This window comes from Lathyrus oleraceus, chromosome 3 (genome assembly GCF_024323335.1).
Source record: "Lathyrus oleraceus cultivar Zhongwan6 chromosome 3, CAAS_Psat_ZW6_1.0, whole genome shotgun sequence".
Taxonomy (NCBI): Eukaryota; Viridiplantae; Streptophyta; class Magnoliopsida; order Fabales; family Fabaceae; genus Lathyrus; species Lathyrus oleraceus.
Genome location: NC_066581.1, coordinates 245,334,776 through 245,347,783, shown reverse-complemented (window position 1 = coordinate 245,347,783; position 13,008 = coordinate 245,334,776). Strand labels below are relative to the sequence as shown.

The 13,008-nt window shown below is 31.3% G+C and overlaps 2 protein-coding genes across 2 annotated transcripts; one reads left to right on the top strand and one right to left on the bottom strand.

Annotated features, from left to right (window-relative positions):
* The first annotated feature begins 299 nt into the window (after positions 1 to 299).
* On the top strand, positions 300 to 4,363 carry LOC127126640 (uncharacterized). The gene is made up of 12 exons (XM_051055595.1): positions 300 to 518; positions 674 to 739; positions 1,058 to 1,144; positions 1,623 to 1,721; positions 2,044 to 2,139; positions 2,258 to 2,323; positions 2,423 to 2,513; positions 2,834 to 2,901; positions 2,999 to 3,064; positions 3,440 to 3,490; positions 3,712 to 3,776; positions 3,935 to 4,363. Exons 1-12 carry the CDS (start codon positions 351 to 353, stop codon positions 3,987 to 3,989), a joined length of 978 nt encoding a protein of 325 aa, XP_050911552.1. The 5' UTR covers positions 300 to 350; the 3' UTR covers positions 3,990 to 4,363.
* Positions 4,364 to 5,741: 1,378 nt separating this feature from the next.
* Positions 5,742 to 7,752, bottom strand: LOC127126641 (uncharacterized). The gene is made up of 6 exons (XM_051055596.1): positions 7,518 to 7,752; positions 7,357 to 7,430; positions 6,999 to 7,242; positions 6,263 to 6,542; positions 6,069 to 6,146; positions 5,742 to 5,980 (listed from the first exon to the last, which is right to left on the bottom strand). Exons 3-6 carry the CDS (start codon positions 7,238 to 7,240, stop codon positions 5,930 to 5,932), a joined length of 651 nt encoding a protein of 216 aa, XP_050911553.1. The 5' UTR covers positions 7,241 to 7,242; positions 7,357 to 7,430; positions 7,518 to 7,752; the 3' UTR covers positions 5,742 to 5,929.
* Positions 7,753 to 13,008: the final 5,256 nt, after the last annotated feature.

Here is a 13,008-nt window from a genome sequence, read left to right as displayed (position 1 = left end):
TTAAAAGTTAAAACTGAATCAAACTATTATTTTACTTTAATCAAAATTATTATTTTTATTTCACATTATATTAGTAGTGTAGTGTTATTTTAAAATGTCAAACTGATTAAACCAAATCTAACCAATTTATTTATCATCAATTCATTATATTTAGACTTTTTTTAAAAGTATATTATAAAGTTTAAAACATTTTTTTAAAAATGTGTTCGCAATTTTTTCTCTGTACAAAATCAATAATTAAAAAAAGCTCAGGATGGATAAAACAAAATAAAAAATTATTTATAAGAAAAAAACAAATAAAATCAGAAGAAAAAGGAAAATTTGGTGCAGTTGCTGAAGTGTTCCGCAAGATGAAGACTATGGTGACGCCATTGACAAGAGTCTCCACATTTTTTCGCTCAAATGCCCATAATGCCCTTCCCTTCTCCCCCAAATCACGCAACCCTTCGTTACCAAACTTCTTCACCTTCACCTCTCCCTCTCTTTCAATGGCCGCTTCTTCTCAATCCACTGCTCCGGTACCTCTATTTCTCTCATATTTTCTTCTTCCCAATCGAATAATAATTAGTTTAATCGCTTCAAAATTCGAAATTTCCACAAAATTACTTCAATTTATTTATCTATTTTGTGTTTTCATTTGCTTAATAAATGTGATTTCTCGCTTATGAATCAGGTTGCGTCCTCTGGTGATGTTAACATAGAAAAAGATGACATCTTTCAATTAATTCAAGCTCATCAGGTATTTTTTAGCCTTTTTTGTAGACTTCTCTGGAAGCACTTATCTAGAAGCACTTCTGGTATCTGCTTAATTGGTTAAATAGCCTTCATCAATTTCTTAGAAGCTCTCTTATTTAACTTTTCCATTAGCTTCTGTCTATTTGGAAGCTGTCTCATTTAACATCTATAAGTTTATAAAAATATTACTGTAATAAGTGAAGAATTATAAACTTATTTTAGCTGTGAAACTAGGATAAACCAGAAGCTAAAATTCTTTGCTAGTAATTTGAATTTGTGTGAGTCTTTTGAGGATGATTGATTTTAAGTGCTATTGTGTTAGGAAAAAGCCGCGAGACTTCCTCCACTTGAAGAAATTCGTACTGTTCTTGATCTTAGTGTACGTGGGACGCTCTCCACATTCTCAAAGGTTTCTGTTCTATCCTTACACTGACTTGTATAACTGATTCTTTTTACTTTTTCTTGCCATCTTGGTGTGAATTTGTAACAATTTTTGTTGAGTGCAATTCATGAGCTGCGGTCATGTTTTCTGTTTATTTATTTAGACTGTTGTGGCAGCATAGGGCTGTTAGCTTTCATGGTCTGTTATAGCTTTCACTAGGCAAAAAGAGAGATGCAAATTTTCTTGTCTCGAAATTAGTTGTGGACTTATGTTTCAAGTTCTAGCAGCACTACAAACCAGAAGGAATTACAAGCACCCTTCCCTCCGAGCAACAACTGCAAACTAATTAATAATAATAGTAAAATCCATGCTAGGCAGAGCCATGAAATTGAAATCTTCTCTGACTGTCTTTATGATCATATCATTGGCTTATATTTTTGTATTATTATTTATTGGCAGACAATAAATTATCTTCTTGTTTGATCTTTTGTTTTTCGACATGCAGAAGTATGATGGTTATCCATCAGGGTCTATGGTTGACTTTGCATGTGATGCAAATGGATGTCTTATATTAGCAGTGAGCGACTTGGCTGTTCATTCAAAGGTTTTTTTGTTTCTTTATTTTCTTTTTCTTCCACCAAAACTTATTGTTAGAAAACAATAAATATGAGCAAAACAAAGATTGGATTTAACTTGATGAGAAATAGATTTAACTTCGAATTTGTGAACTTTTTATAAATGGGCATCCAGCACACTATTGAAGTTGTCTTGTCAGATGCCACAAATCCAATTTCAAATCCTGATTATGTCGTCAACCCGCACACTTCCATCTTAACAATTATAATTCACGAGAACACCTTTTGCGCCACAAACCATTTAAAGATTGCTTCCATTGCTAAAAAGATATAGTTTCCTATACTTTACAGGACTTAGCTGCTAATCCTAAATGTTCAGTGCTCGTGGCTAGAGATCCTGAAGATAGGACTGATTTGGTGATCACTTTCCATGGTGACGCTATTTTTGTAAGTTTCAATATTCTGTTATTTCCCAGTAGTTATATATATTTTATTTTTGTGTCTTCATTTCCTTTTACTATACAACGTGAAAGAAGTTTAAATGTAATCCTGAATTTTTACTCAGGTACCTGAAAAGGATAATGAGGCGATACGAGCTGCATATTTGGCAAGACATCCCAACGCGTTTTGGGTAACTTTGTTCATCATTCTTCCTTGTAATTTATTTATTTTCCTTCTGCATGTCCTCGTCCAAAAATTAACACCTATAGATAAACTACTCATGTTGAAGGTTGACTTCGGAGACTTCCGATTTGTACGCATTGAACCAAAAGTTGTACGATTCGTGTCAGGTGTTGCTACAGCTTTGTTAGGATCAGGAGGTTTGTTAACCTTTCTACTCTTGCTGGTTTATATTGCTGTTAATGCTGTGATATGTTTGAAGGGGAAGGGGAAGGGGAAGGACAGTTAAATGGATTGAAGAACTACTTATTATAGTGAACGCTTTGAAGTTGAGGGTTTGTTTTAAAGGGATTTTTTTTTCAATGAAAATATTTTTGATTGGTGCATATAAAAAATATCTTCTTATCGCAGTTGGTAGCTTCAGGAATGAGCAAGCATCTTCTCTGAACCATAAGTGAATTTCATGTGTATTATCTATTAAAAACAATTTTGTTACGCTTATTTTTAACTTTGACTTCAGAGTTTAGTGGAGATGAGTTCAAATCTGCAAAAGTGGATCCCATATCTCAGTTTTCCAAGCCAGTAGCGGTAGTGATCTCTAACTGTTCATCATATATTACATGTCTTCAGTATACTTCTTAAACCACCATTTAATCGCTTTTAATGTAATTTTGTTATTTGACAGTCGCATATGAACAAAGATCATGGTGAAGATACTAAAATGATTGTGCAGCACTGGACCTCAGTTCCGGTATGCCATCTTGCCTATTGTATAGTAAACAGTATCAATAAGAAAGAAGACTTTTTATTTATTAATATCATGGAAATTTTCTCTTTCAAGCTTGCATACAATATTACATAATTGTGTATGAGTGAGCGCAAGAAAATCTATATGGATGACTTTCTGATTATCGTGTATTTACATTTACATCACTGTTTTCTTTAATGGTATATAAATGCGAGAGAACTATTGTACATAAAAAAAATGTTATCGGGAACTATGATCTTGAAAAGGCAATTAAAATAGCTTGTTCTCGAAACAATGATAGTAGCAAATACTAATATTCTACTGGGCAAAGGGCTGATGATGTTTGGCTTCAATGTTGACTGAACTGATCATCTGCAGGTGGACTTTGCGGACATACTAGATTTGGATCGTCTAGGTTTCAATGTTAAGGTATTGATTCTGTTATTGTTTTAACTTTTAAGTCATTTAGTTTATTTGTCATGCATTCCTCTAGGCACTATATTTATTTTAGGTTTTCTCAAAATCACCTATTGATTGGAAAAATAGAACCTTCAATAAAATTTTCTTCTTATTTGTGGTTATATTGAATGATTTATGTTTTACTTTTGAATTTGTACCTTTGCTTAAATAATAGTAATAACTTTTTGTAGGCTGGTTTCAAGGGAGATACTTTCAAGCTCCGTGTACCTTTTCCTCGACCTGCAGAAGATAGAAAGTAAGACATCATATTTGATAAAAACTCCCATTTTGTGGAGAAAAGAACACGTCTGAATTAATTAGATTAAATTTGGTGCCGTTAAGTATCAGATTACAATTTCCTGTTATAACCCGACTTTCTGCAGATAGTAACTGTTGACTGTGCTTTTCTTTTAGGGATGTGAAGACTCTCATTGTTGAGATGCTCCAAGCCGCTAAGCCTCAAGTTTGATTGATTACTCCACATATCAAAAGATGGAGAGGTACTCATCAGAAACCCATCAAGTACTCGAATTCTGCAGGTTCTTACCAGTAGTCACCCTTCTGCTGGGGGGAACAAATTGTGTGCTTTGAGAAGTAGACAAGTAAATATAGCTGTATTTTCAATATACACACTACCACAACTCAAATTATTTACTTTGTATAATTTTGCTTATTGAAGATTTTGTGTCACTCGTAAAATGCTGACATTAAAATGGTGTAAATTAATTCTCTCTCATAGACACTTATCTCTGTATAGAATGTACGCCTGATCTTCCCTGTTCCCTCATGTTGAATTGAGACAATTTGAGAAATCCTTGATGAAACCACAATAAATTTTTGCCACTCAGGGGCTAAATATATATGTATGGTTAAGCTTATGAGTTGAACTATTATGTATTGAAAAAGCTTCCAAATTTGATATACTGGACATGATGAAGGATGATTGCGTTGAAAATTATGTCATTTTTGTACAGCACGTTTTCAAAAAGCTACCAAATTGGAAATGGCACCTTCAATGTGGAAACACACGTTTGTATAGTTGTCAACAAATCTTGTACTATTATTATGATCAGTGATTAGTTCAACTATTTCATACCCACCACCACCGCACATTTTTTACAACATGAAAAAAAAACATTTTTTTCTTCGTATTTAGTAGTGCAAAGTGATAAACTATATAATTTGTCCATTTCTCTATCAAACCAATAACTTAAATGTTTGATCTCTTGTCCCATTGTGTATGAAAACAAAAAGCCAACCAAAACCAAAAAAGAAAATATTGGCTGTCCTTGTGTTCAATTTCTGGTGCTGGTGAAGCCTCAAATACTTTATTTGGATGATTCAACAAATCACAACCGTATTTTCCTTATTCAAATTCTAATACTCAAATACTAGTATACAAATGTGAACCAAAAAGAGTTTTAATTAAGTCACCATTCACATGTTACAACTACCTTTACTGAAAGACTATTGCAGCATCCTGTTTTTGATGATACATTCAAAGGGTAAATCCAACATTTATTTACTTATCATCTATAATAAAATAATAATAAATGTAGAATCAGCAAAATCTCGACTACTCCTATTTAAAAACAAAAGTAAGCAATTTTGTCAAATTTTGAACCTTGCACTAAAAATAGAAATCGGTAGTAATAATAATAATACATGTATAAATCTAGATACCCATTTGGTCTAAAGTTTCATTAACATACACACACTGCATTTCTTTTTTATCAAGATCTATTTAACACTATTGTTGTTTATATAGATAGATAGACACAACAAAATCATTGAGATTCCAAGTACACAAATGATCCATGCTTTATTTGGCCTCATGTTATCTTAGCTGAAATTATGGATATTTGCCTGCTTGAGGCTTTACATTAATCTTGTGTATATATTTTTCCTTTCCTTATCTCTTGAATACTCTTCTGACAGTCAAAAACCATATGATTCATTACTTCCAAAGGTACATTTCAGTTCAATGTCGGCAAAAATTGCAAAGGTGGGTCATAGCATATTCATACACACTTTCATTTAGGTCTCTCTTCTGAATACTATAGAAAAAGAAAAATTGATGAAGAGGGTAGGGTTGCTGAAATATGAAGGTAAGTTGATTATTAATGACTAGTACACGCTAGAGAGAAACAAAACAAAATGGAATAGTATCTTTCCTCATCAACTCAATCATCACCATTAAGAAAGATCACATAAGAAGAAGTGAGAAAATAATTTTCTTCATTGATTGAAATGGATCAGATCAGATCTTACTTGTTTACAAAAAAAACATTGTGAGAAAGCAAATTTAAAAAAACTTGAATCATCATCTTCAACTAAAAATTTCATCATCTTCTTCCTTCTTCCAAAATATTTTAGGTTGTGTGTTGTTATAGATCCATCCCCTTTGCATCATTCAGAATCACTTTCCACACTTCCCATAGCCTTCAATCCTCTTGGCCTCTACATCCAAAACCCAAAAAATCAAAGTTAAAAAAAGTACTTATAACATTAAAAGGTTTAAACTTTGAAAACACCAACAATCACTTACCTTCTTGTTACTTTTCTTCTCCCTAACTTCATATCTTTCTTGACACATATCAGTCAACCATGCTCCAGGACTCACCAACTGTAAACAAATACCAAACAAGTGAACAAGATTAGGAGGTGAAAATGAACAAGATCCAAACCAAATCACCATCAAAAAACATCCTAGTAACCACCATTTAAGAAAATGAAACTTACCAATAAACTTCTTTGGATGATTTTGGCTCTCTTTTTGGGTCTCTGAGGAAGCTTACAACCTTTCATAGCGAGAAAATCTTCTTCTTTCTCTTTGCTAGACAGAGCGATGTAAAGCTTAGGCCAAACAAGAGCTCTCTCTTCACCGTTGTTAACATCGCCGGTAACTTTACCGATTTCCTCCGCCGAACCCCTCGTCGTGTAGTACCGATCTTCCTTCTCCGGCGATGCCGATTTCCTACTTTCTCCGGCCGCCGGTCGTAGAGCCGCCGTGTCGGAATTCCTAAACACCAAAATTTCCATCAAAATTAGAAGAAAAAAAAATCAAATTTTTACAGGAAATCATAGATACCACAGATCCAATACCCTTCTAGCAAAAATCCACCGAAGAAGAGAAAAAACGTTTACCGCTTCTGGGTATGCAAAAATTTCGAGTTTTGACACCATTAAAACACCAAAAATCACCTTTTTTTTTCTTCTGGGAAATAGAAACTAAAAAAAAGTTTTTTTCCTTCTTTTTCAAGCTTCTCTTTCTCGGAGAAAATTTCCCGTTAACCAAACCAATTGGAAACTCCACCATTACATTACTTCAACAAAAAAACATCATTTTTTTCTTTTACTAAAAATCAAAAAACAAGGAATGGGAAAGGGAAAGTTTCTCTTTTTCAGCAACCAACGAGAAGGAAGAAGAAAAAGATGAATCTGAGAAGATCTGTATGTTGTTGTTTATATGAACAACCTTGTGAGACGGTTCGGTTGTTGATGATGAATATGTGAAGTTTCTTTCTCAGAAAGACCAACACCGGAACGATTATTATCCGCTCCGGAATTAAGTTTCCTTCTGACACCACCGTTGAGCCTAGTTGAAATCCGAGGATCTTTCACCCTCACGCATCTCAGACGCTTTCTGCTTCCCCACTGCAAGAAGAACTCTGGCTCTGTTGCCTTACACGCTCTCTGGTTCCTCTCTTCTGTCTCCATTCCTGCAACAACAGCAACAAAACAGCACAAAAATCCAATTTCAGTTCATCCGCATGAATGAGATTCGGATAAGGATTGAAGAAAATTTGAAAACATAGCATAGAACGATGAGATACCAAAGTCTTAAAGGGTCGCTTTCAAATTTAAGATCTATGTCTCAAAAGAAAGACAATCCTTAGCAGGAGCGTATCTGCAAGACAAAACCATAAAAAGGGTCAGAACAAGGAGAAGATGAAGAGAAAAGATGAAGAACATGAAGAAGAACAGAAAGTCTTACAATGAAACAAATTTGGATTTAGAGAAGAAAGCTATGTATGTTTCAAAGACAGATCTTCTTCTTTGCTGTTAGATTTGCAAACTTTGTTCCAAAAATGTTTGTGTTGATTTGCAAACTTTGCTCTATGTACTTTGCAAGCAGTTATCTCTCTCAGAAAAAACTGAGACAGAGTTTGAGGTTATTCCTCTCTTCTATGTTGTGTATTTTCTCTTGTCTAACTCTTTCTAATGTTTGTTGTGTATTTATCCTTCTTGTGAAGTGATGAGGAAACTAGAGAGAATCAGAGCCGTTGGATTTTCAAGAGATGGGTTAGGTGATTGATCACCCTTTTCCAAATAATTGACAAAAAGAAAATAAAAGAAAAAACAAACAGTTCTTATCGTTTTCTTCTGGGCTTATCTCCCACAGTATTGGGCTTACCGTTGGGCCTTTCCTTGTTTCAAGGCTCAAATTCTGAGGCAAGATTTTGGAGGAATCCACTTCCCCTTATATTTGGCATCCCATATAGAGCAATTTTACGGTTGTATCATTGAATGAATTTCGGAAATTTTATAAGTTTACATATTTTTATCAATTTTTTTGGAAATTTACAATTTTTTTATGCAAATTATGAGAAAATTTTAAATTTGCGGAAGTTTTTGTTTTTTTCTAAAAATTTTGACAATATCATTATGAGTTTAAGATTTTTCAGGGGAATATCGGATTTTTTGAAATTTCTGATTTTTTTATCGGATTTTTTAAAATTTTCGATATTTTTTACCATAAAGTTTTAAATTTTTGGTATTTTTATCAAAAATTTTCAAATTTCCGATATAAATGCAAGAATTTTCTGTAAATTTCGATTGTACTACCGAAAATTCCGTTTTTGATATGTTAGTAAGAGTGAAATTTTTAAAAGGAAAGTAAATTTTGGTTGGTAAATAATAGCAAGGACATTTTTGAAATTTTAAAATTATGGGGGTACGAATATAAGTGAGGGGTGTCGGGTATAAGTGGGGGTGACAAGTTAAATCCTCCCGATTTTATAGGATAGGTTGAATTTTTAGAGGTTTTATCCTAGCACCCCCACATACTTCAATAATACACATGATGTCCTTGTGAAAATTTAAGCAAAAAATCTAGATAAAATATCTAGTACAACAATCTAAAAAATCTGATAGTATATATGAAAATTTTGGTGCATCAGATTTTTCAAAATATCTGGAATGTCAGCTTAGTACCGAATTTTTTAAAACATTAAGAAGCTATCAGATAATTCGTTCATGAATGAAAAATCTGGTAGTTGTAAAAGAGTAAAAATTGAAAGGTTGAGATTTAGCCGACATTTATGTACGATTATGATTGCACCGATCATTTTGTGTGGTCTAGAATAAATTTAAAGTTGTATAAATAGGGATCATGTGTTGTTAAGAATAACATCTTACAATGCCTCTTCCCCGATTTTTGTTTAAGGCAGAAGTGTACTTTAACAGGGTGAAATCTCCCATAGAGTTTTGGCTTCCGAAGGGCACCGCAAGTCTCATCGTCTTGAGATCCAAGTTGAATGATTTGTTGCCCGACACCGATAATGAGTAAGATCGAGTTTTGTGAAGACTGGATTGATACCGATGAAAGGGTGAAATACAACTTTATTGAGTTGAAGACCGATGAAGATTTAAAAGTTATGTGGAAATCATATCATCGTAACCTAACTAAGGGACCAATCGAGTTTGATGTGACAATTTCTAGATTCGTCAACGACACAATCAAGATGTTGAAACATCCAGAATCATCCAGTAGTATTTAGGTTTTTATTTATTAATGTTTTCTTATGTTATGTAATTGTTTGACGAAGTTATGAAATTGTTTGTCAAATAATGAAAGTGTCAAAATGTTATCTAATAAATAGTGTAGTGCAAATGTCTGAGTAATACTACACATAATATACAAATAATACATAAAAATAATAATAATGTCTAAATAGGTCCCCATGGACTATGTGTACTGCTTATGATGCCAAACTATAAACATCGCCATCTGGGTTCATCAAACCCATTATGTTATCCATAATCACTAATATCATCTGCAGACGTTAAGCGACATCCTCACCATGTGGGGGCGGTGGAGGCGGCGACACATCATCAAAAGATACCATAACATCAACATGAGAAGATCAAACATGTGAAGATCCAACATGGGAAGGTCTAACATCATCTCCATGTTGCCTGGGTGGGATGATGTGAAGGTGTGATACAGTAAGGTACCACTTCAATTACCCATCCACACACTCCACAGGGACTTGAACAGCCACTGCACGATTTATAATGGCACATGTAGAAAGTATAATGTTACCATGAAACTAGCTATCAATGTCCTCATATGGAATAAGAGGGACGGATTGTGGGATGTCCTTGACATATCCAAATTGGTGTAGACACCTCTCAGGTAAGTGTTTAGCCATTAACGCCTTTTGTCGTAGATGATGTATGGTGTCCAGATGATATCGTCTACAGTGAGCGTATTGATCCTCCTAATGTAATCCATAACACCTCCCAGGTGTGCATGTCTGCCCATCCATCTTTTGGCCAGTGGGGACCCGACAATGGTAGCAATAACTCGCCTCTTGCAAATGGACGAGAAATGCTCATATATCCAGCACTCTACAATAGCAAAGACTCGGATAATCATATATAATGTCATAAATAGAACTAACATAATAAGAAATAATAATTTAGTTATACCTAAAATAGACTTGTCATAAATGGAAAAATGGGAGAGTCGCCATCATCCTTTATTTGTTCCTAAGGAACATGAAAATAATGATAAAATTTAATTACTAAGAGAGAGAGACTAGGTTTGGGAGTCGGTTAAGTGAGAGGAAGGTACTAGACACCTTTCACCTTCATTGTACTCAATGAGATCCTCCTCTAAGTCTAAGATTATTATATGCCTAACGATGTTTGCTTTATTAATTATTATTGGTTAATTATTTATCTATTTATTGAAAGTTATTTTATTATTTAAAAGAAAATTGATTAATCGAGAAAGGAAAATTTAAAAATATTTTTTATTATTGTATTCGTTGTACTTTACAACTCTATGCTTATGTACCTTCACGTTTAATGAAGGATTAGAGCACCCTAGTTCTTGTAAAAAAATTGATTTGTTTGTTGTTTTTATTCCTTGAAAAATTCTCACACATCAAGAGCGGATAAGTAATTGATTTTGAAAAAATGTCTTACTGCACTAGGGTAAATGACTTATAGTTTGAGGTGAGTTTAAGTTGATTGTATCATTTGATTGATTTGAAAAGATATAATGATTAATTTATTTAAGAAAATAAATTAATAATAATATTATATATTTATTTAATAAAAATAAAAAAAGATAATCCTAAAATTTCCTTAGAGATTTATTCAAGGATTATCCCCATTATTGATTACAAAAAAAATATAATATTTAATTTATTTATAAAAATATATATTATACATTTATATGACATATTCCTTATCCCGATTTTTATCCTCTATTTATATGCCTTGATTTTTATCCCTTGTTTTTATTCCTTAAAACCATAAGATTTTATTCCATATTTATCCCCATATTTTTATCCCAAATTTCTATTCCATAATTATCCCAAAAAAAATTCAATCAATTAACCATAATATTTCATTATATTAATCTCTAATGAATTAAATACTTTCCTTTAACTATTTGAATAATAGAAAATAAACAAATCAAACTATAAAAATTAATAAAATATTGAAAACCCTAGTTATTAACTTAATTACACTAATCTAATGTTAATTAATTTAATAAACCAACATAACTAATTAACTAAATAAAATTATATATTAATTAACTAAAATAAATAAAAAATAGGAGAGAGAAAATATTTGATTTGAAAATGGCTCAATACAAAAGGGCAAATGACTTGAAGTTTAGGTGTGTGAATTTGATTTTAACTATTTGTTAATTTACAAAAATATAATAATTAGTTTGATTTAAAAAATAAGCCTATAACAGATGGGTACTTATTTTATGTTAAATAAAGACAAATTAATTATAAATATTAATATTATATTTTATATCCTTTATCTCTTAATTATTATTCCTAATTAAATAATCAAAACCCTAACTTTATCCCAAAAAATAATCTCATTATCCCAACATTATCGCAAAGGTAACTATAATTTCCTAATTAATTAATATTTTATTTTATTCACTGTTATCAATTTTATTAAGGGGAAATATCAATTGTTATAACTTATTATTAATTCAATTATGTTTCATTATAAAATTAACTCTAATCCCAATTTAAATCCCTAATTATATATTATCTAAATAATTATTTAATTATTTTTATATTAATTTCATTATTATATTAAATCTTTAATTAATTTAATTAATTTAATTAATTTTAAGTTATAACCCTAATTAGTAATTATTGTATAAATATTAATTAACCCTAATTATCCTAATTTAATTCTAAATTATTAAATGATCTAATAATGTAATATCTATAATCAATATAATTACTTACAAAGTAACGAAAATATTATAAATCGAAAAGAAAAATTATTTACCAATTAATTAATTTTAATAAAAGGAGTGTATTAAGTTTTTTTACTGGAAAAATATGGAAGACTCAATATTAACAACTTTACTTCTTTTTTTAAGATGTATTTGAAATTGTGTTAGTGTGAGACATTTACTTTTCTAATTGTTGGTGTTAATATTGTCAATTAGTTGAATTATATCATTTGCTAATTATACTAATGGTTTACTATCAATTTAATGTTAGATTTTTACAGGTTTATTTGTGTTAGAAAATTAGAATGGAATAAATTTGATTTATGTTGAATTGTAAAAAGTTTGTAAACTCTGTGAAATAAAAAAAATACAGGTTTATTTTATTAGGCTTCGTGAGATTTTGTTTTAGGTTATTAGAATTATGTTTATAAGTTTTGGCAAGATAATAGGTTAATTAAGTGTAAAAAAAATTGTATAAATAAAAATTTACGGGGAATAGAATTTTGTAAAATTAGGTTATTTTATTTTATGATGATAATTAAACTTGATTATATAAAAACTTAATTAAAGTTAATCGTACACAAATATATAAATATATATATATATATATAACACCAAATTAATTCAGACCTCAAATCGCAATCTAAACAAAAAATTTATAATAAATATACAATTGATAATCAATAGTTTGAAGATACCAACTTGAAGTGTTGTGAGCCATGAAAGTTGTTGCTTCCTCCCTCATATTCCTCGTGATAAGGGGAACAACTTTTATGTTTAACACTTTTACATTTGAAGCTTGGACCATGATGAATTCTGAGGTGGCAATTGGAGGAATCAAACATAGTTGAAAATTTTCTAAGTACAAAGTCAAATGACCACTTCTTCCACCTTGAATATCTTTTTCTATGAGCTTCAAATGAAAATCGTTTCTTCATAAAAGTTGTAGCTCTCTCATACCTATTAAATTCGGTTACAA